This window comes from Periplaneta americana, chromosome 8 (assembly GCF_040183065.1).
Source record: "Periplaneta americana isolate PAMFEO1 chromosome 8, P.americana_PAMFEO1_priV1, whole genome shotgun sequence".
NCBI lineage: Eukaryota > Metazoa > Arthropoda > Insecta > Blattodea > Blattidae > Periplaneta > Periplaneta americana.
In genome coordinates, this window is record NC_091124.1 from 162533361 (window position 1) to 162560966 (window position 27606).

Here is a 27606-nt window from a genome sequence, read left to right on the forward strand (position 1 = left end):
ATGTTATCAGAACATCATAAAGGAAAAATAGTCCTTAACCAACATTTTAAGTGTGTAAAATGGAGTCATTACATGAGAACATCGTAGGACATTTTCAGTCACATTGTCCTCCATTCTCTTTTTTTCCATCTGGTCACCCTGCCAGTGCTGGAATCAGAAAAGATTTTGATTTTTGTGAAAGCATTGGAAGTTTCTCTTACCTTCTTTTCCTGCAATTGAAGGAAATTAAACAAAACTGAACATACTAAACAAGGCGACTTTTCCCCCTTTGCATTAACAATTGTTGGTGTACATTTCTTCATTTGCTTGAACTTAGTGTTTTCCGCCTTATACAGGGTGCGTCAGAAAGAACGGATGGATTTCACATGGCAAGAAAATTGTAAAGATTCATCAAATCAAAAATTTATTGTTATCAACATATTCACCAATACATGCAGCTTATTTATGTAAAACAACATTATCCATATGATGTCCTTGGCTTTCAATACAGGCATCGAGGCGTTTTCTGATGTTCGCCATCACTTTCACAGTCATAGCTGGTGCAATTGCCACGATTTCTTCACGAATCACTGTCTTCAGTTCGTCCAGTGTATGTGATCGATGTTTACAAACGTACGCCTTCAAATGGTCCCAAAGAAAGAAGTCGCAGGGCGCGAGATCTTACCGTAGCCTTGGACAATCTCAGTGCAATAGAATTTCGTCCAGGTGATTTCTTCTTTAATGTTGAACCTGTGATATGAAATGAAGCCACCCACCGCAAAATTGTATTCCGAGTTGGAATCCTAGCGTGACATCCGATGTCGAAATGAGTCCTGAGTGGCGATCACAGACTCTTCATTTTTCAAAAATATCTCTACGATGAAAGCACGCTGTACGCCAGACCAACACCATATTCTCAACTGAAACTGCATTCTATGGCTGACCCAACAGTCGTGGTCCCCCTCACTATATCTCTCTCCTCGTTGCGTATCAATAGTTTGAAATCCATCCGTTCTTTCTGACGCACCCTTTACAACATTATTATATTATTTCTTCTGGATGCTTTACTGTGACAAACCTATCGAAAACTCGTTTTGGAGTTTCTGTTTTTAAAAAAGAAATCGCTCTTCTATTTAATTTAAGATGTTATTGATTCAACATTGTAATTATATTAACAATTCTGTTAATTTAAAAGTGATAATTAATTTGATTAATTGATTTTCATTAATGGAATTATATTTGTATGGTTTTGAAACAAAGTGTACGAACTTTCTTATATTTTAATAAAAATATAACAAGTAACAAATATGACAGGAGTAGCTGAGGTAATAGAGACAATCATATACAATCAAAACGAAATACTCCTTAAGACGTATGTGCAATGCTGACTTTATTTTATCTTATTTCAGAGGTTTGCACCACTGCACATCTAAACTGCAATGTTTAGATATGTTGCTTGAGTTGGCAGCACATACCTCTTCAGAGACAATTCTGGATCGCATTCTCCCCTACGTTGTAAGTAAAATTGCACACAATTTCAGTGAGTGCAACATATGAAGCAAAAAGTTTACATTTGGACTAGTGTAAGGAAAATTAAAGCTTCAGATCTGACAATGAAGATACAAAAAGGCACCGTTGTAAATGAATGAATAGGAGTTTTAAGAATGTGATTGAATTTGACTTGTCATTAATTTATTTATTGTTTTTTCAGTATCTGTATTTTTGGCGTGTTTATTTTGTAATAACTTTCCTGCATAATTCTCCTTTCCATTTACGTAAAGATTAATTTTTTGGTCCTGTGTGGGAAAGTATAATAGATAATATCAAAATTGCAGCTGGGCAGAGCATAGGCTATTATGAAACTAAGAAAAAGATATCGTGATTTGATGAAGATTGTTGCATTGTAATTTAAAGAAGGAAAGAGGCAAAATTGAAATTCTTACAGCATCCAGTCCAGGCAAATAGAGATAATTATTTCAATGAAAGACGGGAAGCAAGTCATACACTTAGGAATAAAAAGAGAGATTACTTGAAGGAAAAACTGAATGAGGTAGAAACAAATAGTAAGAATAAAATAGAAATTTATATAAGGGCATAAAGGAATTTAAGAATGGATATCAGGCAAAGGTAAATGTGATCAAGGATGAGAATGGTGACTTGCTTGCAGACTCTCATTCCATCCTGAACAGATTGAAAAACTATTTTGGGCAACTATTAAATGTGCATAGGCCAAATAGGAATGATCGGGATGATATTCAAATGCAAACTGCTGAGCCATTTATATCCGAACCAACATTTTCTGAAGTCGAAAGTGTGATAGAAAATCTTAAAAAATACAAATCTCCAAGTATCGATCAAATTCCAGCAGAATTAATACAAGAGGGTAAAAGTGCATTATCTAGTGAAATTTATAAGCTTGTACTTGCTATTTTGGAAAAGGAAATTGTACCAGAACAATGGAAGGAGTCTATAATTGTACCTATCTTTAAGAAGGGGGGAAAAAACTAACTGTAGTAACTTTCGAGGAATGTCACTTTTATTGACATACAAAATTTTGTGCAATATTCTTTTGAGAAGATGAACTCCTTATGTAGATGAAATTATTGGGGATCATCAATGTGGTTTTAGCTGTATTAGATCAACTATTGACAGATATTGGAGGAAAAAATGGGAGTACTAGGGTACAATACATCAGTTATTCATGGATTTCAAAAAGGTATATATGACTGGGCTAAGAGAGAATTTTATATAATATTCTTATTGAATTTGGTATTCCTAAAAAATTAGTTCGATTAATTAAAATGTGTCTCAGTGAAATGTACAGCAGAGTCCGTATAGACCAATTTCTATCTGATTCTTTTCCAATTCACTGCAGGCTAAAGCAAGGAGATGCACTATCACCTTTACTTTTTAACTTCGCTGTAGAATATACCATTAGGAAAGTCCAGGATAACAGAGAGGGTTTGCAATTGAATGGGTTACATCAGCTGCTTGTTTATGCAGATCACGTGAATATGTTAGGAACAAATCCACAAACTATTAGAGAAAACACGGGAATTTTACTTGAAGCAAGTAAGGAGATCGGTTTGGAAGTAAACTCCGAAAAAAACAAAGTATATGACTATGTCTCGTGACCAGAACATAGTGCGAAATGGAAATATAAAAATTGGAAGTTTATCCTTTGAAAAGATATAAAAATTCAAGTGGCTTGGAACAACAGTAACAAATATAAATTACACTTGAGACGAAATTAAACACAGACCTGATGTGAGAAATGTCTGTTATTATTCGATTGAGAAGCTTTTGTCATCCAGTCTGCTCTCGAAAAATCTGAAAGTTAGAATTTATAAAACAGTTTTATTACCGGTTGTTCTGTACGGTTGTGAAACTTGAACTCTCTCTTTGAGGGAGGAATAGAGGTTACAGGTGTTCGAGAATAAGGTGCTTAGGAAAATATTTGTGGCAAAAAGGGATGAAGTTACAGGAGAATGGAGAAAGTTACACAACACAGAACTGCACGCATTGTATTCTTCACCTGACATAATTAGGAACATTAAATCCAGATGTTTGAGATGGGCAGGGCATGTCACACATATGGGTGAATCTAGAAATGCATATAGAGTGTTAGTTGGAAAACCTGAGGAGAAAAGACCTTTGGGGAGGCCAAGACGTAGATGGGAGGATAATATTAAAATAGATTTTAGGGAGGTGGAATATGATGGTAGAGACTGCATTAATCTTGCTCAGGATAAGGACCAATGGTGGGCTTATGTGAGGGCGGCAATGAACCTCTGGGTTCCTTAAAAGCCATTTGTAAGTAAGTCACAGAATTATATTCTTTCCATTTGTTTCCTTTTTGTGTTTCTTATTTGCTTGTTTCTTTGTTTGTTAACTTTTTCTCATCTTTTATCTTTTAGGCTCTTTCTTAATTTTCCTTTTTTCTTTGGATCCTTCTTTCATAGTCGTAATTTTTGTGTTTTTCCTATTTCGTCTTTCTTAATTTTGACTTTCATTTTCATTCTTATATTTATTTCTGATTATTTCTTCATTGCATTCTTTTCTTCTTTCTTCCTGTGCTTTTCTTGTCTTTCTTCCTTCCTCTTTTTACCTCTTTTCTTTTGTTCCTTTTTTCTCTTTTTCATTGTGTCTGCCTTTCTCTTGTAAGAATTTCGTCTTTGTTTCATAATCTGGGTTTTTCTGTGATAATGAGAAATATATATGTATGTATGTTCTATGAAGTTATGAATCTTTTTTTCTATTCAATAACTAACTTTCTTTGATTGTACATGTTTTTAATTTCTTCAGAGTTCAAATGGCTTTTGGAATGTAATTGGAACTTATTTGGTTGCAGATTCATCTAGTTCATGATCCATTCGCTCGTGTTCGAGTTAGAGCTATTCACACAGTAACGAGCTGCTTGGAGCTTGTCAAGACTGTCCCCTGCAGTGATGCGAACATTTTTCCCGAGTACGTGTTACCAAGTCTTGCAGCGGTGAGTAATTATTTCCTGCACCCTCCCCTCAACGCACTCACATGCACGCACACATCAGAGTACGAGACACACTGTAGGAGCTCAGTTCACAGGTCCCAATCGAGAGCAGTAATGATGTAGAAAGGGAAGGAAGATAAAGAGAAGAAGAAAGGACATGTCATGTTGTGAACATAAACATAGTAATCCACTTGACAAGTACCTGCATTTTGTACAACCACTGACTTTCATTCATTCATTCATTCATTCATTCATTCATGTTGTTGTTTTCTAATGCCAGGCGTTTGACATTAAAGTCATTTGACCTCTTGCACTCCAATATTTTTCAAAGATTTATCATGGCCAGCCACTGAAGCACAGATTTTGAGGTGTTCCGAATCCATTTCTTGGTTTGAGTTGCACAATGGGCAGTTATATATATATATATATATATAAAACTATATATATATTCCAATTCTATGCAGGAGTTTGGCCAAACAATCATGGCCTGTTGCCAATCTAAATGCAGCTACAGACGATTTTCGTGGTAAATCAGGAATTAACTGTGGATTATGATGCAGAGAGTTCCATTTTTTCCCTTGAGATTGTGTTATCAAATTTTGTTTGTTGAAGTCTAAGTATGTAGATTTAATAAATCTTTTTACAGAGTAATACGTAGATTTAGTAACAGGTCTGTAAGTAGCAGTGCTGCCCTTCTTATTCACTTATTCATTTGTTTGTTCGTTCATTTATTCCTTCACCCACCCACCCACCCACCCACCCACCCACCCACCCACCCACCATCCTTTCAACCAACCCTCCATCTTCAATCCATCAGAGTTTTCTCCTATTATAAAGAGAGACAGCACTTCTGCAGCTTATGTCTTACATAAAAGAGTTCTTTCAGTAAAGAAGAATAAGCCAAATCGTTTTGATCTATTTTTCATACAGTTTTATCCCCTAACATTCCATCAACCCGAATCATAATTATGAAATCGAGCCTGAAAAAAATCTTGAGTTTTTGCTCGCTATGTAAGGGGATTTGTCCTTCGAAGAGGTTGAAAAATTCAAATATCTTGGAGCAACGGTAACAAATATAAATGACACTCGGGAGGAAATTAAATGGAGAATAAATATGGGAAATGCCTGTTGTTATTCGGTTGAGAAGCTTCTGTCTTCTAGTCTGCTGTCAAAAAATCTGAAAGTTAGAATTTGTAAAACAGTTATATTACCGATTGTTCTGTATGATTGTGAAACTTGGACTCTCAGTTTGAGAGAAGAACAGAGATTAAGGGTGTTTGAGAATAAGGTTCTTATGAAAATATTTGGGGCTAAGAGGGATGAAGTTACAGGAGAATGGAGAAAGTTACACAACAGAGAACTGCACGCATTGTATTCTTCACCTGACATAATTAGGAACATTAAATCCAGACATTTGAGATAGCAGGGCATGTAGCAAAGACCTTTGGGGAGGCCGAGACGTAGATGGGAAGATAATATTAAAATGGATTTGAGGGAAGTGGGATATGATGATAGAGACTGGATTAATCTTGCACAGGTTAGGGACCGATGGCTGGTTTATGTGAGGGCGGCAATGAACCTGTAAGTTCCTTAAAAGCCATTTGTAAGTAAGTATGTAAGGGGCTTTAGGTAAAAAAAAAATCTTCTCTCCTGTGCTGTTGACTCTTGATTTCATTCCTGCATGTCAGGAAAATGCTGGCAGAATTTAAATTTTTGCTTTTAGATTTGAATGTTGTAGATTTTGTTCTTTCCAATATCGTTATGAAATTGCCTTCGAGTTTGAATATTTTGGACTGAAACTCCTCTCCAGGTCGAATTTTAACGTCATGAATTGTGAATTTCTCTTTTTAACTCCAGATCAGCAGTAAAGCACCTTCCTATTCCAACACAATCCCGATTCTTGAATAGCAGTTAATTAACTTTTCATGACATCCTCTTTCTCCTCATATATTTGACTTTTTTATGTATTCCCCTTTTCGTTTCTATCAACTAGTAGAAATTACAAATATGTAATTGAGATCTTAATCATTGACTTATCATTAAGTTTAAGTTTTGTCTTTTAATAAGTTTTACGAACTTCTTTATATGCTTTTGAACAAATACAACTGTGAAGTTAAGGCAATTGAATGCCTGGCATTGAAGAAGACTGGGTTCTTACAACTACAATTTTCCTTTGCAGGCTTTCACACAAATATTTCAGGAATAGCATAAGCATATTTAAGGGATCTCAGAGCCTGTATTTATATAGAAATTTGTAAATATATTTTTTTTCCATGTTTAACTATTTCCGTTTAACATGGCGTAAATACTAACATTGAAACACACTCATTTCTGGTTCAGGTAACAAATGACGAGGCTGTAGTGGTTCGTGCAGCCTATGCAGAGACTATTGCTCGACTTGCTAAAACAGCAATGCGATATTTGGATCAGTGCCATCCCAAAATGCAAGTGACAGATAATGGAGGAGGTGCCCCTCCAAGCTACGAGTCGGAGCTACAGACACTGCATGAAATGATACAGCAAGCTGTTGCCATGCTTCTCACAGACCCATGCAATCTGGTGAAGCAGACGCTCATGGAAAATGGAATCACTGAGCTTTGTGTCTTCTTTGGCAAGCAGAAAGGTGGGTTTGAACTCTCATCATGATAAGTGGGTTGTCTCAAGGCAATGTGCAAAGTAGAACTAAAAGGAGTAGGAAGATATTACAGTTACTTGTATAATATGAGAATCAAAATTTGTTATATATTCAACATTTTCATTAATATAGTGGTATGTTTACTGTAGTAAGATATTCATTTTGTTAAGTTTAGTTTAGGAGTTATTAATTAAACATTGATTGGTTTAATTCTGCATACATCTGTTCCTAAAGAGGAGAGATATGATTTAGACTTCATGTATTGCTGAAGAATGTTAAGAAAATACGACATTTGAAAGACTGTATCCACCCTAGTTGTCAGAAGAAGACAGAGAGAACAAAGGGAGTTCGTGTTGTTCGAATGGAACAAGCCCTTCAGTTGGATTAGCTAGTTGTGTGTTTTATAATGTTTCAGCAGTAGAAAAAATGTAATGCTAAATTTCTTATACACTAGTGTTACATCTGTTCTTGTAATGACATTTTGTTATTATCTCAGTGGTCTGTTACGAATATGCGTATAGTTGATTATGAAGATGGTAGGTTCAAATGGCATAGATTTTTAAAGATAATAAAGAACTTCAGCATGAAAGCAGAAGAGAAGTAAGATTGGTATTCTAAATACGTAATTGAACAGTAAAAGAACTTATTTCGGAAAAAAAAACTAGTTAAGTATTTCTTGCCTCACCAACTTCCCTGTGAGTCAGTATCTTTGCTGAGGCTAAAAATATCTTTAGCTCTGTATCTCTGAATGTAAACTACTAGAGATATGAAATTTAAACTTTTACTAAATAGTACAGTATTTACTTTTTACAATAATAAGAAAGGATGTTTTATTGAATTTATTGGGTAAATTTATACTATTAAATAGTTAAATGGGTGGTTTTCATTAGCTATTATACTTTGTTGTTACTGCTTCCACTACCACTGCTAATGATAGGCCTAGTCATAGTTGTGGTGCTAGTTGTAGTGAGGATGGTGATGCTGGTGGTTGTGACGGTTTATTGTTTTATATTTGTTACATACCTTGCACTGCTTATTCCTTAGTAATCCTACAGTATATTAACTAGATTCTTTGTTAACATTTACGACAGGTAAATATGCAGATTTCACATACACTATTATTCTTTCTCCTCAGTATATTTAATTTTATTTTAGGATTGTTTGCTATTTTTATTCTAATGCTGATCACAAAAAACTGTATGTTTCGTTCACTGTTGTTGTGTGGAGACTTAACTTATCCCACTTGATATCTCTTGGCTAATGGAAAGGAACTACAATTTTTAAAAGATACATAAAATGATACTTCTTTTTGTTTATTAATTTTTATTAATATTCACATTTAAATATAAATCATTAAAAAAATTCAAGTTAAAGACATATACACTTGCCAAGAATGTGCACTCGTAGAAAAAAAGAGAAAAAAATACCACATTGATATTCGAATAGCCTGCCAAGCCATACAGTTGCGAAATAAATTTCACACATTTTGTGTAGGTCACTCTTACAACTTTCGTGTCTGCGTTTTGGCATACATATGATGGGAAGCAAACAATAGAACGAAATATTTCGTAACATGTAATTAGAAAACTTTTTCTTCAAATAATACTTGAAATGAATAATATGACAGATTACTTTCAAAGTGCATGCCATCAAGCAGTACTAGATGTGATACCACACTACTTTCAAAGTGCTGAAATAGTTCAGCTGGTTAAACATTAGGCTGAGGAGATAATCTCTGTCATGAGGGGGTTCGAGTCCACAGAGAAGCCAAAGTACCGTATTTTATATTTTTCAAGTAATTTACTTTCATATATATATATATGAGCCATAGAGGAGGTTAAGGCCCACCTGGGCTGTAATACCAAATAAGAAGAAGAAGAAGAAGAAGATATATATATATATATTAGTATTATATGAGTTGCATTTTATTTTCTACAACTAGTTAACATTGACAAGATGTTTTGAACATTTAGGTAGTCCTGAAAAGGACTGACCGGGTGCCATATTGGATACTGTTCAACATAGTGTTCAGTACCCCTCATTGTTAAATTTGTGTATTTAGAAGTTTAGTGAGTTATACTTACTTGCAGATAACTTTTAAGGAACCCGGAGGTTCATTGCCACCTTAACATAAGCCCACCATCCTGAACAAGATTAATCCGCTCCCTACCATCATATCCCACCTCTCTCAAATTCATTATTTATATATTATTAACTAAATTAAAAACAGATAATGGCAGAACAAGATTAGTTTCATTCTAAAGGCAATAGAGGGAAACAATAAGCAGTATCATAAAGATAGTATATAAAGATGTGTATAAAATCATGAATGAAAACATTAATTTGATATCTTCAGTATTTTATAAAAAGTGCTCCGTAAATTTATAGAGTAATCATGAGTTGAATAGACAGTATACTGTCCTTCAAAATAGAGAGAAATTTGTTGTTACAAGCTGTAACACTGCTTGCAGCAAATGATGTTTTGCTGTCACATATGATAACATTCCTCAACGACAAAGAAGACAAGCAGCTGCGAGCATCCTTCTTCAAGTGCATAATTGGAGTGACTGCATATGTTGGCTGGCATTCGTCCCCCATACTCACACCTCTGCTTCAGCAGGTAAGGCAACAAAACATCTATTTGTACACTCTGAACTTCAATCCACGTAGAAACAATCTCAGATATTCAATAATGTGTTCAGCATCACACACATGGTCACCAAAAGAAACAGATTTGTTGCCTCATAGTTTGTTACTTGTTTGTAAAAATTTGTTGTAGTTTGGGATAAATTACTTTTAAGTTCTTTGGTAGTTTCTCATTCAATAGTCATCTATCATTACTTCATTACCTACATCCAATATTTCTCGTAAAAGTATATCTGCCATCTAAGACTCTATTATTTTTAAATTGCTTTATATACTTCTTTTACCTTCCAGTTAGGTTTCCTTCAACCAGAGGCAATTGAAATCCTTCTCAATACATGCCAAAATGATGTGGTGTTATTTTAAAAATTGTCCATCACTTCACAGTTTAAGTTAAATGAGGATACCATCACTGATTCTGTTCTGAGTAAATTTATAGTTGTGGTTATTGCCTGGGAATTTTTAAGAGCTAAATTTAATCTCGTTACTACATGAATTACCAACATTCTTACTGAATCTTGAGGCTGCTGTAGGCAGTTGTTTGCTTAAAGTCCGAATGGCACTTTATATTGTCAATCACCATTAGTGAATTGTCTAAACTATATTGAGAAATACATATTTTTAACCATGGTTAGATACAGTATACAGAACAGCAATGCATTTTCCTCACTGAAACATATCTTACTGGAAAAGAAATTGTATAAATTGTGTTTACACAAGTTTTGGTGGCATTTTCCAGAGGCTATGTAACAGTCGAAACTGTGTGTTGTTAAATTATTTAACAAGTGGCGAGAAACAAGTTCTGTTTTCAATAAAAAATGTTGTTGTTTTAAATAGGGACATGTGCATTTTTTATATCATAACTAAAAATACAATGAAGAGACTATAAATGTGTGTGTTATTTAGTTAGTGTGAGTGTAGTTACAGTTCTGTTAAATGTGTGAGTGATGTTAGCTTTTCTAAATGTGAGTGTAGTTTTAGTTCTATTAAATGTGAGTTAGTTCTTGTAAATGACTGTATAGTTCTTCTCGCACTTGTGAATGCAATTTTTTAATTTTTAAAAATTAAAGAATAGTTGCATTTGACGTTTCATGATCACTTTTGAGAGTGAATAATATTTTGTGTCAGGTTTTCTCTCCCGATGATAGTAACAAATTTTATTTCAGTAATGGATTATGAAGTACACTGGTTGTAATCATTTTTCAGCCTTTTTTTAATATATGATTTTGAAATTTACAATCATTCCTTCTAGTATTCCTTCCAAATTATGTAAAGTGGGAGGTGGGAATAATGAAGTGATTACAACTTTTGTTTCAGGGTCTTACAGATCCAGAGGAGTTTGTGGTGGTGAAAGTAATTGAGGCCATGACATCACTCACAGGGTCAGGTTTGTTGCAGAAGTCGAGTTTGTATGATCTCTTAGGAGATGTGGCCTGCTACTTGGTACATCCAAATTTGTGGATCCGACAGGTACTTAAATGCACTGTGAACAACTCTTAAGTTTGAACATTTTAAAAATTGTTTGCAGTTTATTAATTTTTGAGCAACTCCCCAGAAGAATTTCAGCGCGAATTCCACTTTATCACAAATTAATGATCTTTCAGATTATGTAGTTTGTCCAAGACAACTCTGCAAATGAGTTACTGTGATTGGAATAAGCTGAGTTGCCAAATGGTCATTTGATATTCAGGTTCTAAAGCATGTGTATAATTTTAAAACATTACAAAAAAAAAGCGTTTTCTGTTCTTATCTTCAGTCAAAGACAACATGCTATTAGTTATGCTGTCTTTCCAACCCTTAAAATTTTCTCTTTTGACCACAACAAGCAACAGAAATGTAAAAACGCATTCTCGAATCTGTTGTCATGTCATGCAGAAGTACAGTCTACTGCAAAGTTCTTTTATTATTCCTCCAGTGTTCTAAATTGTAGTTGTGTTATTTATTTTCGTACTAGTATTTATATTTACAGTGGTTAACAGAATAAACACATTAAAGATAGAAAATACATTTACCATGTAATTAAGTCCTATAACAAGGACAAAGGGAGAGGACTTTTGATGTCCCCATAATGTAAGCACACATACGTCACTGGCAATGCAAGTGTCTGAGTTGCTTGTGACTTTATGGGTCTCTTGTTACTGCCTCCTCTTGCCAGAGCACTATCTCCAACTTCCCCTCTTGACACACAGTCTTGAATTTGGCGGGCTATATGCATATTTGAATTTAATCAGAGTTGGCTTTCTTGTGAAAGATGCCAGTATTTAATTCCTGACAGGTTCAATGAGATTTTTTAATGAATAAAGTGATTTGATTTTTTTACTATTTAAGATTGATATAAGCCTTATGCCCAGTGGTGTCACGTGACATTTTGACTTAGGGATGCGATTTTTTAAATTATTAAAATACAGTAGTTTGCTTTCATTATATGTGGGAGTTGCATTGCTGGAAATAGCGCTTATTGATGAACGTCTTAGTTGAATTTTCAAATTTTCTTTATAATTTCCTTGTAGCATAAGTTATAAGGATATTTACCAAGCCAAAGCCTAGTCGTGTATACATAAAACACGAAAGACGAAAGTGCATAGAACGAGACCGACTACACTGTTGATAATACAGTATAACAAAATAAGCTTCATAGTTTTCTTTTAGATCTAACATTATTTCTTCAGGGAGCGAATTTGCAAAGGTGCTAAATTGTGTATGATCAATTATACTGGTACTCAAAAGTTTCAGTTTGGAATTTTCAGAAAACTTTTGAATAATATCAATTCTGATAACGTGCAGGATTTCATTGAACAATCGCCTATACACAATTTTCTTATCCTCTCTAGGAATTGCATCCAGCTGTGATCTTTCAGATTGAGAATAATTTTCAGCAGCAAAATCATCCATGTGTTCCCAAAATTCCTGAAAGTAATTTCTCAGTCCTTGCTTGTACCCCTCGAAATTACAAATTTTTATTTTACAAAAAGCAACATCTGTTGCTTTTTGAAACACAATATCAGAGTGTGGGAATATTGCAGCTAATAATATTAGCAGAAAATAAAATCAAAATACTTCATGAAGATGAAGAATGGGTCGAGTGGAGTAAACTTAACAGCCCTCGTGCACAAACGACAGTTTCATGGTCCCATTCACAATCTTCATTATCCATTATTGATTCAAATAAACATTCCAACTTTGATGATTTAGAGAAAAAAACTCGAAAATCCAGTAAGATCAGTTAACTTTACTTTTACTTGCTTCATAAAATTGGCAGACTGAGTTAAGACGAGGTTTAATAAATTTGTACACGTAGTGTACACAAGAATCGCTGACTTACAGTGGCTGCGAAATTTTGCATGTAAATCGTATGTTCTCCCGCCATCACATCCGCTCCAGCATAGGTTTGAGTAATAACTTTATCATTGCAATCAAAATCGTTAATGACTTCGAGAGCATATTTAAGGAGAACATTTGCAGACTATCTACGCTGACATCTGTTCCTTTTTAAACTCCTTCACTGTCGTCATCTTCTGTTATATATCGCAGAATATTAGTAATAACAAAATATGTCGTGCAGCAAAGCTATAAAAACACACAAAAAAATTGAATATAAGCACATGCGCATCGCCAAATGTGGAACCTATATCACATTGTTTGCTCATGGTATAAGTGATGTTCTTCCACTCAGCAGTTGCCTGTTTTCATATAGCTCTCAACTGATGTGACGGCCACTGTCACATTTTGTCATGCAGGCGCAGGACGGTTATGCATAATCTGCATTGCATTCTCTGCAGTCTGCAACTGGTATAAGTAATGTTCTTCCACTCAGCAGTTGAACGTTGCCTCGCTCTGACATACTCCTACTGACGTGACATACATAGTCACATTTCTTGGGAGTAAGAACTTGCTGTTAATAAATTGGCATGGGCGCGTGCCTTTGTCACTTCGTGTAATATATTTCCATTGCTGTAGCAGCGACATTTAAAATTTGAAAGTAATCTTAAAATAATTATTATTATGTGTAACAAGTATAACACAATACATAGAAAATAAAGTACTGATAAATAACGATAAATATATTTTTGTTCAGAAAAATTCAGGGGATGCGACACATCACCCGCATCCATGCATGCTACGCCCCTGCCTATGCCCATAATATTGCAGATATGTTAATAATTTTGGTAGGGTGTGTTTTAGTACCTATTAGCAGTAAGCGGCTAAAATTTCAATTCAATGTGTGCTATAATAAGTGAAGAGAGTGCACTTAATCACAGGCATGTAGTGAACTTATAAAAAAATTGTTTAAATTCAAAAAATTTAAGGGGAAAGATTTACTCTTGAGTAACCATTTTTTTTATTTCAAAGCTTAATGTATATACACACATCACTAAAGAATGGAAGAGCTCTGATAAATATTACTGCTTGAAGATAGCCTATTTTTAGGGCTATTTTTACCATTATTTTCCATGTGATATGGAGCAACTTCCCTTAAAACATTGTTTCCTGACGAATCTAGTCAATATTGACTCAGAACAAACTGACTTCAGTTTTCGTTCTTAGTGTTATTTTATATTGTAATTATCTGAGATCCCAGGATATCCTTTTGTTTGATTTGGTTGTGGGAAGGGGGTCAAACTTTGTAGATGAGATTGTGTACGTAAAAGAACTGTACATGCAGTCAATTTCTGAAATCTTGTAAAATTGTAGGAAACTATAGGAAGTTCTGAAGTAAAAACGACAAATTTACAATTAATTACTTTTAAAATTAAAGAATCAAACCACACTGCAATGTAAATGAACTTCATTACCTACATATTTACAGACTAAGCTTAACTGTTTTGTTTTCATACAAACTGAGGTACAAAATGAATACATATGTCTAAACAGGCTGTTGTCGGCTTTCTGAGCTCCATGGCACGAGCCCTGGATTTGGTAGATGTGCAGTGCAAGGTCATGGTGGCGATACAGCCGTACTTGCGTCACCCTGTTATTCAGGCTGACAAAGAGGTGAGTTTTGATTTATTGTCCAGTTGAGCTTCAGTATAGTTACAGTTATTAAATTCCAATGATTACTCATTATGAAGACATATTTGTAGAGTAATATATAATTAATTTGTATTCATTAGTACTGTACACACATGGTGTAGTATACTGAACAAATTTTTCTTTTTTAATAAATGAACAACATGAATAGCTGTATGTACTACTGATTTCTTTTCGAAGATTGTTCGTTCATCCATCTATCTTCTGTCTCCCTTCCAAACACTTGCATATAACAAGGAAGATTAGACAAGAGCGAAACACGTGTAGAAGGGAAGGCTTTTTTTCTTTCCAACAACCTCTGCAGAGGAAGTGTCATCATAGTCTATGGCTCATACCAATGTTTGCCTCATGTCTTACCTTCCCAGCTGTGCCTGAATGCATATACACAGATATGAGAACATACATACTCATTCACGCATTACATAGGAGTTTATTGTTTAATTTGTGCATTTAATTGAAGTATATTTCACATTCTTAATAAGAGTGGCTGAAATGTTAGCATTCCACACTAGCTGATGTGGAATTTGTGTTAAACAAAGATGGTGTTGGATTATATTTCCTCCAGATATTTTATGTGGTGATACTACATCTCTTCACTAGGTATAGCACAGGTAACTTGGGAATTGACCTTCACATAAAAATGCAAGCCCCCCCTCTTGCTTGTATTTCTCTTGTTCTCCTTATATTCCCATTGTTCTTCTCGTCTTTCTCTTGTTCTCCTTGTATTACCATTGCTCTCCCTGTCTTCCTCTTATTCTCCTTGCATCCCCATTTGTCTTTGTGTTCGCCTTTCTTCTCTTTGTATTTCATTTGTCCTTGTAGTTTCCTTGTTCTCTCTCTGTTCTCTTCCTTATTCTTCTTGTCTTCCTCTTGTTCTCCTTGTATTCTCCTTGTTCTTCTTGTCTTTCCCTTGTTTTCTTTGCTTCTCCTTGTTTTCTTTGTCTTCCTCTTGTACTCCTTATATTCACCTTGTGTTCCATGTAGTCCCATTATTTTCTCTGTCTTCCCCTCGTTCTCCTGATATTCCACTTGTTCTTCTTGTCTTTCCCTTGTTTTTTTGTCTTCTCCTTGTTTTCTTTGTCTTCCTCTTGTACTCCTTATATTCACCATGTAGTCCCATTATTTTCTCTGTCTTCCCCTTGTTCTCCTTATATTCCACTTGTTCTTCTTGCATTCTCCTTGTTCTCCTTTACTTTCACTTTTCTTGTATTTTTCTTGTTGCTCTTGTCTTCCCTTCGTTCTCTTTCACTTCCTCTTGTTCGCCTTGTATTCTCCTTATTTTCCTTGCCTTCACTTTATATTCCACTTGTATTCCCCTTGCTCTCTTTGTCTTCTTCTTGTTCTTACTATCTTCGTCTTGTTCTTCTTGTATTCCCTTGTCCTCTCCTTGTATGACCCTTATTCTCCTTGTATTTCTCTTGTTCTCCTTGTTTTCCCCTTGTTCCCCTTGTTCTCCTTGCTGTCCTCTTGTTCTTATTGTCTTCCCGTTGTTCTCGTATTCCCCTTTTTCTCCTTGTTTCATTTCTCGCACAACTCACATGCAGTTCCAGCATAGTAAAGCTATACACCTGTTGACAGGAGATCGCACCACACCTAGTTCTACATAAAAATATACAGCATAGTAAATCTATACACCTGTTGGCAGGAGATCGCATCACACCTAGTTCTACATAAAATATACAGCATAGGAAAGCCACACCTAGTTCTACATCATTGAGCTCTATACTGTACTAAAATGGAGGGAACATCATACGTTAAAATATCATGCCACTGGGTTCACACGTTGCCATGTTGATGAAGGAATCTCTCTCTCTCTTTCTAACACAGTTGCTGCACGATGTTACTGCCCGAATTCGTGTATGCCTATTGAAATTATTTATATTGTGGATTATCATGAACTATTTCTATTAATTTAATATGGCCTTTGAATTCTCTAAATGTGGATGTAAACATCATAAATGAAATTAGTATATATAAAGTGCTCTGCATTATTTCTAACTAAAAATACATATCAATGTATGGGTTATTCCATATGAAATCGATCAGTAAAAAACTTCGCATTTTTTTAATACTCTAATTTTTTCCCTATTTATACAAGGTGCTGAGGAGAGTGTATTTTCAAAAATATACTATCGAAAGTGAAACGGTTTTCGTACTATTGAGCGACAAATTTAGCATATTTTATAAAAACAAGCCTCTTTCAGCGCTCAGAACTCTGGAACCATTTACTGCAGAACATTGAACGAGAGCTCATTTTGAAGCTGACATTTGGTAGGTTATGTTAAGAAGTAATCCTTATTTTTATTGTATACTTACTTTTAGGCTTTTCGCCCATTTGTAAAAATGTAAAAAATATTGAGAAAAAACCTTGCATTATTAAGAGGGATTCGGCATTATTTGCTTAGAGGCTCGCAATAAGTTTTGAGGATATTAAATAAATTATTTTCACACGCCTAGACTTGAACGGCGCAGTACAGCACGCATTGGCCAAGAGCTGAAGATAACCGAGCGTTGGGCGTCATTTTACTCCTGTGTTTATGAAAACTTGTGATAAAGCTAGCCCAGCTATGTGCTACTAGACGAAACATCACGTGTTTGTCTCCTGGCCTTGCTTGTCTCTGCTAGCTCCCGCCTCACAGTCAACTGGTTAGTTCACATGCGTACTATTTATTTTCTTTATTTGATATTTTCAATACTTTCTTATCAACGGTGCACCAGTAAAAAATATATGTTCATTTGTACTTTCAAAACGGAATCTAACCGTATATTTTAAAAATATTTTTTCGTGGGCAAAGGTGTCTTAATGAAGAAAAATCTAAATTTTTCCATTTCCATAAAAAGTAAGAAAAACTGTTTACATGTCAATATAAACTTTAATTTCTCAGCATCAAAATAAACCACGATTTTGATCATTGGGTGAAAGGTTTTCGGAGCCACAACAGTTTAAAGTTGCTAATTTTATGAAAATACGATAAATTTAAATATTTTTAATTTAAGCACTATGAAGTTCTGATGCCTCAAACTTTGCACAAAGCATTGTATCACAGTTGTCAACGGACAGAAAAAGTTTCATTGTATTTAAAAATTGCAGGGTCAATTTTCTCTATATTTTGGTCGATTTGAGATGGAATAGCCCGTATGTATATTAAAACTAAAGACAAATATATTAAAGAAATCTCTTACTTTTCTAGGCCACATGCACTATTCCCGATCAGAAGGCTAAATATGGGTTAGGAATAGTGAAGATTAAGTTAAAATAAAAGTTAAATACGGTACAAGAAAAGCACACAATTATATTCATAGAGTTTTTAAACATATATTGTAGTACTGGTAGTAAACCGAAAGTTATATTTTGAAGTAGAAAGATTTATTTTTCCATTAAAATTGTATAATTTTTGGCTTTGTCACGAGTTTAATTACTATAAATAATGTAACTAAATTTATCGATTTTTATAGGTACATACCAGTATCAATACTTTGACCTTACAATGTAAAAACTTAATATACTTAATTGTATGTGATATAAGAGCTGAGGTTCCTGTTAAAATTTATTTTCTTGTTAACAGAACTACATATCAGTAAAAAAAAAAACAAGTATAAACATAATAAATGCTAAATAACGGTACATAAGCACTAGAAGAAAAATTCAAATTTATCAAAATAACAATACACACAAAATATTACATCATACCGGTATTGCACCAAAAGGTCAATTGTTAAAAAAGTATACTTGAAAAATACGAAATATACAAACATTATGTAGGAACAATGGCGAACTTCTGCCTAAGCTAGCAGTTGCCTAGGGGCCCCTACTTCGGAGGGGGCCCCGACCAGGGAAAATAATAATAATTAATGTTAAGATTCTAATAATAATAATAATAATAATAATAATAATAATAATAATAATAATAATAATAATAATAATAACAATAATAATAATAGTGCTATTTGTTGGACATTGAAACTTTCGTGTGGCAATATAATCTTGTAATAAATAGTTGTTGTTTAGTGCAAACACAGGTTTGAATCGCATAAGTGACACCAATGAGGCATCACTCAAGCTAGGAGATCATGGGATAGGGTGGCCGTCTCCTTTCCCTCTCCATTGCATACATTGCTGACTAGTAACGTATGTCACTAATCAGACTTCAGACACTGTTCTTCCTCTGACACATATCGTCAAGTGAGATGTAGGCCTACTGCTTAATAATAGATATATACGTATCAGTCCTGATTACATATTTGTGATCAGGGGTATCAGCCAGAACCTCAATCAGAGGTAATCTTGTAATTATAAATGTAAAAAAGTATAGTTGGTACTTCTCTACTTCATTTCTAAGTCTGTCTATTTTCTAAATCCAAACTACGTTAAATAAATCCTACTCTGTTAACTGCCTAGAGGCCATGGGTCTCTATGTCCGGGTTTCTTTGGAAAAATAAAGTAGGCCTATATAGTCACTTGTTTGTTACTCAGCCTTAGATACTGTTAGGAACAGTTTCGTTATACTACCAGTACTCAAATTTGAGGGCTTAATTTGAAACTAATGTGACTTATTTTATTCACAACAAAATTCTTAATAGACAATACGCTTATTTCACATTAACTATATCATCATGTTTTATAGTTATGAATTGTATTAGGCCTATATATGACTGTTCGGAACTGAGTAAGGAATTTTTGTGACCAAGTAGAAGAACGAATTATTAACACTTGGTGTAAAAACCTAAAAAAAAAAAAAAAAATTTTTTTTTGATTAACACCTAAACAGATGTATTAGGTATTTTCATTACAATTTAATCAACTAAAATATATTTACAATGCATAAATATCTTATAATAGAAAATGTTGATGTTGATCCACATTCTGATTCAGCTAACAAAGAGTGGACTCATTGGCTGAAGAATTTTGATAATTTATTTGCACTGTTATCTATGTAGCGTGGGGAAATCGACGTTTTACCTATAAATACTATAATATATCGCAATGTAATAATGATATAATATCACATCGTGATCGGATCATTGACTAGATAAATGGCCAATACTGTAATTTCGAATTCATGTTTTGATGCAAATAGCTTATCTGTGAAACTGAATGCCACTTCATGGTATTTGTAACTGTTTACAGCCATATGCTGTACAGTATTTCACCATTATAACGGCAAAATTAAAGAAATATAATTAAAAGCTGCACTTATTTCAACAAAACAACCATTCCCTTGTGAGTTAGAAAGAGAGAGTGATACGTTTCAGGCATGCCAATAGTATGGAAGTTACATGTCACGGTTTTTTCAGCATTTGTCTACAGTTATTGTGTATTCAGTTTATAATGTTGAGATCACTGTTCTACATAAAGAAATGCAACATAGTAAAGCTATGCACCTGTCATCATGTCACCATTTCTACATTCACTATCATTCAGGCTGTACAATGAAATAGATAGGCCAAGCCATACTTCTGCTGTGATGTATTTATGAGTCTTATCGAGAACAGACTCAGTATTTACCCATTCATGAAAGTTGTTTATGGTCTTGGTCCAATGGAGCTAGGAATTTCTGTTTATCTGTCAGTCGTCTGTCTTCCTGTCTTTTCCTCTCTTTCACATACACACAGCACTAATACTCGCTCATTCACGCACACGCACTCTTTCATTCACTCATTCTCTTACTGTAGATTTTTTTCTCTTTTTCACTCACTCACTCACTCACTCACTCACTCACTCACTCACTCACTCACTCACTCACCTTTTTCTCAATCCCTCTGTCTCACTCTCTTTCTCTCCACCTCACTCCTGCTCTTTCCCCATTTTACAATACTCTTCATAGGCCGCACACTTTAGAGTGATGCATAAATATGATGTGCATGTATTACTTAAAATTGAAACATTGTTCTGGAAGTTGTTTCTAGTAATAGTGTTTGTTTAATATTCATCTCACTCTTGCAGGAATTGCTTCTGAATGCTTTAATACGACCTATTCCTCGAGTGGTATATGATAGCATTGTACGCTGTTCAGATGTTGACTCCTTTATGGAAACATTAGAAGAACGTCAGCGTGCCCGTGGATTGGTGAAAGCAGGCCATGTCCCTCAGTATGTCGAACCACATCCAGCACTGAAAAATGTGAGTTAAGTCGGTGTACATTTACAGATTACTCGTGATATAGTAAAGGGATTACCTGGTTGAGGTTTTTTCCAGGGTTTTCCCTCAACCCATTAGGAGCAAATGCTTGGTAACTTTCGGCACTGGACCCTGGCCATTATCACCTTCATCTCATTCAGATGCTATGTACATAGCAATTGAAAAAGTTTTGTAAAATAATCAATTTAAAAATAAAAGGAGGATTATGTGGGAGGGAGCTTATCATTTCGTGAACTTAAACCAAAATAATAACTAAATGGAAAATATACAGTATATCCAACAGATGGGTTTCCCCAGTTCCCTATCCCTACCTTCATTAATGATGGAGCTGACATATAGCTCTGAAATGTTGACTACATGGTGCGAGATTTTTGGGTATTTGCACCGTATTTCCAATGTTTTGGAGGTATATGTTGATCCATCATCAGAGAAGGTAGGGAAAAGGAAATGAGGAAACCCATAATTTGGATCCAGTTCCTTCTTCCGGAGAATATTTCTCTGTAACAGAGCTAACAGATAGATCTCCCCATTTCCCTTTGCCTACCTTCCCTGTTGATAAGAGCCCATATATAGCTCTGAAATGTTGAATGTGGTCACATGTAGGGCACAGTGCAAATACCGGAAAACCTCACACCACTTTGATCACTGTGAAAGTCTCGTTATTAGGTACACAGTAGCATGCAGATTAATCCGAACAACGTAATTACTTATGCAAAAACACTCAAATGGGATAAAAAAGGATCTAAGACATACCTCAGTAATCTATGTGGCCTCCCTTGTTCCTAATAACAGCTCTGAGACGATTTGGCATGGATTCCACTAATTTCCCACAAATATTCTTCATTTCTTCATCGCGAAACCATACACAAATGAGGACAGAAATGATCTTCTCCTTTGTAGAACAATCCATTTTTTGCATTCTTCTTTTGCAAATTGACCACAAGTTCTCAATGGGGTTGATGTCGGGTGAGTTGCCTGGCCAGGGGAGTACCTGAATATTCTTCTTGTTGAAGAATTCTGTAGTTTTTCGAGACATATGGCATGGTGCCAGGTCTTGTTGGAACCTAAAGTGTATGCACATGTTATTTACGGTTTACACGTCTTATATCTTTGAAATATATGTTTAATCCTGCTTTAATCGTTTTTCACATGAAATGTTATGAATATGAAATATCTCCCCTGAATTTTATGTATTTATTCTAAAATGAGGTTTATTCTCAAGCACTTTGTAAGTTTCCTCGTGTAAGTATTATTAAGGATTTCATGGTGCTTGGTGTGATGTGCTTGGTGTGATCCAGTTCCAGTGTTTCAGGATTATGTATTGACTCCATTATCAGGGGAGTCAAAGAAAGTGGAATCTATGTACTGGATATGTTGTCAAATATTATTCTCCAGGACTGATACTTGATCCATGAGCAAGCACAGTAGGCACCAGACATCTGGGGACTTCCATTTAAAGGAAATATTAGTGTTGAATTGAACAAAGAGTACATTAAATTGATGTAAATTGACCTCTTAAACTGATAGTATTATTGTTTCCATGGCAACAGTTGTTTCGCCGCTTGAGTTCTGAAGGTATGACAGACACAGTGGAGGATGAATTGCTTTCCATGTCCCGACACATTCGTAAGATCCATCGTCATCGTCTTGGTTCAGATTCAAACAAAGGGACAAACAGGATTCAAGATGGCAAGGTATGTTGTAACTAAAGACTATCATTTAACAGCTTTTCTTGAAAGTTGATATCTTTGGGCAAATGTTGTTGGGAGGGACATTGAATGGTGCAACATATGCAAACTTCCTCAACTAGCTGCTTGGTGTTGTGTAAAATCTTTACTTTGTTGTGACATCATGCAATTAGAAAATGCATTTGTAATGTCTGGTTTCAGATTGATCTGTCCAGCTTGAAGACACCAGTTCAGTGTCACTCTCTTCCTCTACAACCACTTAAAAATCCGGACAACATGGCTGCTGTGATTCAAGCAAGGTAAGTAATTTGCATTGATCAGCGTTTTCCAAACTGTAAGTGATTATTAACTGATTTTTGGTGAATCATGAAAATTTACTTATTAGCCTTCTGGATGCTTCTGTTTTTAGATGTTTGCAATATTATAAGTGTCCAAAATTTTATCATAAATTTAAGCAGAACTAGTTCCTTTCGAGTTTCGTAGAGATGCAACAGAGTATGTATTAACTTCCAACGTAATCTATACCAAAATATCTTGTTAATGGTCGCCCTGGGTGGCACAGTTGGTATAGCGAAGACCTTCTTTGCCCGAGGTTGCGGGTTCGATCCCGGCATTTAAGTGTGCTTAAAATGCTGCAGGCTCATGTCACTAGATTTATTGACATATAAAAGAACTGCGACAAAATTCCAGCGCACTGGCCATGCTGATATAACCTCGACAGTTGCGAACATCGTTAAGTAAACCATAATTTAATTTTCTTGTTAATGCATTTGTGTAAATAAAATCCAATGTTACACACATTGTTTAGTTTTGTTTATTGTTATCTCCTTCGAGTTTATTCTCTATATGAAGGTAAAGGACACATGAATAAATGGTTACAAAAGAAACTGATGATGTGGAACTCTGAGATTGAAGGAAAAATTGGAAAGAACTGTAGACAGAAGAAAACAAAAAGTAATTTTTTCTTCAATAAAATAAAAAGCAATCAAAATCGACAGACGAACTCTCAACAACGAATTCAAACAATCTAAATGAGGAAAATGTTGAGAAAATATGATTTCAGTTATTAGTCGACATAGCAGAAAAGCAGATCAATGAATTTCGAAGCTACAAGGTGTGACGTCATGCTTCATCCACAAGTATTATCAGTTCCAGTTAATACTCGTGCAGTTCAATATGTGAAAGTCAGGAAAGGTAATGTGTAATGAAGCAGATATCTGTTATAAAGCTATTACATTTTGTGACTCAGTGAAGGAAGCTGTTATAACATACTTATATCCAATGCAACGAAACATGTTGCTTCATTGCTGGGTATGAATAAAACCACTGCTGAAAAGTAAGAGTCTACTATTACATCTCAGAAGAAATGTCGACCAACCAGTTCTACAAAATTGACATAGACGATATGGATAATGCATTATTAGGCTTCAGATTCACAAATATTGTGATCGTAAAGAAAGTTACGTGAGTAGTGTCAAAACGAAACAGGGTTCAAAGGAAGTGGGGAAATGCTGGGAAGAATTATTAAAGCTATGGGATTCAAATGCAAAATGTTTAAAAATAGTCTGCACTTGCTAATGATATGCATAGATATTGCAGCTAACATGCCTCATACCTTAGTTTCATGAGAAAGAATGATATAGTCCACACCTGTGGAGTAATGGCTAGCGCATCTGGCCGCGAAACCAGGTGGCCTGGGTTCTATTCCCGGTAAGGGCAAGTTACCTGGTTGAGGTTTTTTCCGGGGTTTTCCCTCAACCCAATATGAGCAAATGCTGGGTAACTTTCGGCGCTGGAACCCGGACTCATTTCACCGGCATTATCACCATCTCATTCCGTCGCTAAATAACCTAAGATGTTGATAAAGGTTCGTAAAATAACCTACTAAAAAAATGATATAATTGAACAAAAGCCTGTAGTCTACATCGACGAAACGTAATTTCATATGCATTTTAATAATAAAATGTAAAGCGCCCAATGGGCAAAAGTCCATATGTCTCTAGTCTAGAAGGTTGTTGAGATGTACACTGTCACACTGTACACAGCAGAAATAACTAAAATGCTCTCTCAATTATTATCACTCAATAAAAGAATTGTATTCCAATGGATACCATCCCATTGTGGAATCCTGGGAAACGAGAATGCAGATGCTTTAGCAAAGAAGGGCAGCACTGCTGCTTACAGACCTGTTACTAAATCTACGTATTACTCTGTGAAGAGATTTATTAAATCTACATACTTAGACTTCAACAAACAAAATTTGATAACTCAGTCCCAAGGGAAAAAATGGAACTCTCTGCATCATAATCCACAGTTAATTCCCGATTTACCACGAAAATCGTCTGTGGCTGCATTTAGATTGGCAACAGGCCATGATTGTTTGGCCAAACACCTGCATAGATTTGGAATATATCAGTCCCCTAACTACCCATTGTGCAACTCAAACCAAGAAATGGATTCGGAACACCTCAAAATCTGTGCTTCAGTGGCTAGTCATGATAATATCTTTGAAAAATATTGGAGTGCAAGAGGTCAAATGACTTTATTGTCAAACGTCTGGCATTAGAAAACAACAACAACAACACTGTACACTACACTGACTCTAGTTTGTACAAAATTCAATCAGCGATACTGATCTCTTGTTACAATACAAGGCATGGTAAGTGTCACACTGTTCATTACACAGAACACATATACATTCGTGAACAGGCCTGGTGGAAAGACTTCCTGGTGCAGATGCGATGGTGGAAACCATGGATCGCAAAACGCGTCACTACGTGCCTCAGTTCATATTCTGCTCGCATCCATTCCTTATTTACCATGGCGTCAGTATTGTCCTCAACTATGAACCCGAACCAGACCCAGACATAACCCAGAGGAGAGGAGAAAGTGAATGGACGACCGTAGTAAGAGGAAGATATGGAATCGGGAGAGAACGAGAAGCAGAGGCAGGAAAAGATTCGAAAGGAAGAATAAAGGGCACAAGACAGAGAAAACAGACTAAAGGCAGCGGAGAGTAACGCATGGCTGTACGTAGGATGACTGACCCCAGAAACAACAGAGGAAGACATAGAAGAGTATCTCAGTGAGTGGCAGAATCAGCTGCAGAATGGTCAGCAATACTGACTCAAGAAGACCTTCAAAATAGGCATCCCCATGATAGAGCTCGATAAAGTATATGAGGAAACATTTTGGTCATATGCATTTTACCATCCACAAATGTTGGCAAGATGTAAATGAGCCTCGTATACTAATAACAATGCGAGGCAGGGAATGATAGTTATCATGCAAGTGGGATTTGGGGGTTTATTCCAGAGGCATTTTTGACGTACCAAGTCAAATCAAAATCTGGTGATTATCATAACGAAATTAATAATGAAAATTATGTAAAATGGTTGACCACATAGTTAATTCCAGGATTGCCAAAGGGGAAACATTGTGGTTATGAATAATTTCCCTTATCGTAATAAAAAAGCAAACAGACTTCCAACACAAAACATTAAAAAGTGATATACGTCAGTGGCTTTTTGACAGCAGTGAAGCTTTTGACACTGCCGACATTTCCAGAGGAATTGAACAAGCAGATTTCGTAACTTAATATGTTTTCTAAGTTACGTTTAAGTGTTATATCAGTATGTTTTAGGGTTCGAAGAAAAGTAAAGAAATAGGTTCCAATAATCATAATTAATAATAAAAATAATAACTATAATAATGATAGTATAATACTAATTTTAATTTATTTTTTATTGGTCTGACCCAATATTTTGGGTTTGCCCTGCGACACAGAATAGCTCACAATAAAATTTAAAATGAAAAATTATATAAACAGGTTTCAGACAAAAGTGATTAAGACATAAGAAAAAAAAAATAGAACCAAGTATAACGTAAATTGAATGTACGCCATAAAGAAGCTGATGAAATATCGCTACAGAAAATTTTATAATGGTGGTGACGATGGCATCTTGAAGATCTCTTGTCAGCTTGTATTTTTCCCTCCACTTTACAAAGGCTTTCGGAATGATGCCTCTCGCTCCAAAGAAGAGACCGGTAACTGTGATTTTTTCAGTGTTGTATTTCGCTGTTAGGTACTGAATCATGGGCTCGTAGATTTTCTTTTTCTCTTCGTTCACTTCAGATGGTTGAATAATTTATTTATTTAACAGTATATAATATAACTTTGCAACTCATTTGCGGATCCACTTATGTGCTCCAGTTTGTATATGATGCAGACTATACATTTATTTCTGCAGGAGACTGCATAAATACAATGACACGAGAACTCCCAAGCTGTACACTTTTCCTAGTACTTAAAAATCAAATTTTGATTGAATGAAGACAAAGATCAATAGCTGCAGTGCATTATTTGTTACAAACTACTCAAAAATGAGAAAAATGCCACCGGGTGTATAACCAATTGTAGTGTTTAATAAATACATACATACACATACAAATCATAAGGTAACTTACTGATGTCATGGATGAACCAAATTTATTAAGTCAGTCTAGACATGGACTCGTGTTTGGCTCTTAAAAATTAAGGCTGGTTGTAATATGTTAGCAGTGGAGTTTTGTTTTCGAGTATTTGCATTTTCTGTGCACTGGATGCTGCATTCTACTGTATTGCAGAAAAGTACAGAGGACGAGACGAGCCCTGGCAACAAGTGACTCTCATCTGACAACCATGAATGAGGAGTGGCAGCACATGTTTGGTGGGACTCCAGAGTCTCACAATCAACAGCGACTCTCAGACACTGGCAGCATGTGAGTCTAACAATCTCTCCTACATCTTAAGAATACATAAATCACTTCTTGTATGTCTGTTTTATCTCTAGCTGTATTTCATTCTCTTTTTAATGCTTCTAAATTCTTTGAACAGAATGGTTTGCAATTCCTCACTATTCTCCTTGGAATACATTTTCTTGCTCTATCTAGTATGATTTTACAGATGGATTTGTTTACTTTGTCTGTATTGTCTGATTCATCTATAATCATATTGTTATGGATT

At 35.2% G+C, this 27606-nt stretch overlaps 1 protein-coding gene across 6 annotated transcripts in view; it reads left to right on the forward strand.

Moving 5' to 3' along the window:
* The window catches only part of Vps15 (vacuolar protein sorting 15), a 158757-nt gene that overhangs the window by 32406 nt on the left and 98745 nt on the right, over nucleotides 1-27606 (forward strand). For all 6 annotated transcript variants that reach the window (XM_069833973.1, XM_069833972.1, XM_069833974.1 and 3 more), the window contains 10 exons: nucleotides 1389-1494; nucleotides 4331-4471; nucleotides 6809-7091; nucleotides 9575-9723; nucleotides 11064-11216; nucleotides 14619-14738; nucleotides 20719-20895; nucleotides 22464-22607; nucleotides 22803-22900; nucleotides 27228-27362. In XM_069833973.1, coding sequence (XP_069690074.1) covers nucleotides 1389-1494; nucleotides 4331-4471; nucleotides 6809-7091; nucleotides 9575-9723; nucleotides 11064-11216; nucleotides 14619-14738; nucleotides 20719-20895; nucleotides 22464-22607; nucleotides 22803-22900; nucleotides 27228-27362 — 1506 coding nt within the window. The remainder of the gene's footprint in view (nucleotides 1-1388; nucleotides 1495-4330; nucleotides 4472-6808; nucleotides 7092-9574; nucleotides 9724-11063; nucleotides 11217-14618; nucleotides 14739-20718; nucleotides 20896-22463; nucleotides 22608-22802; nucleotides 22901-27227; nucleotides 27363-27606) is intronic.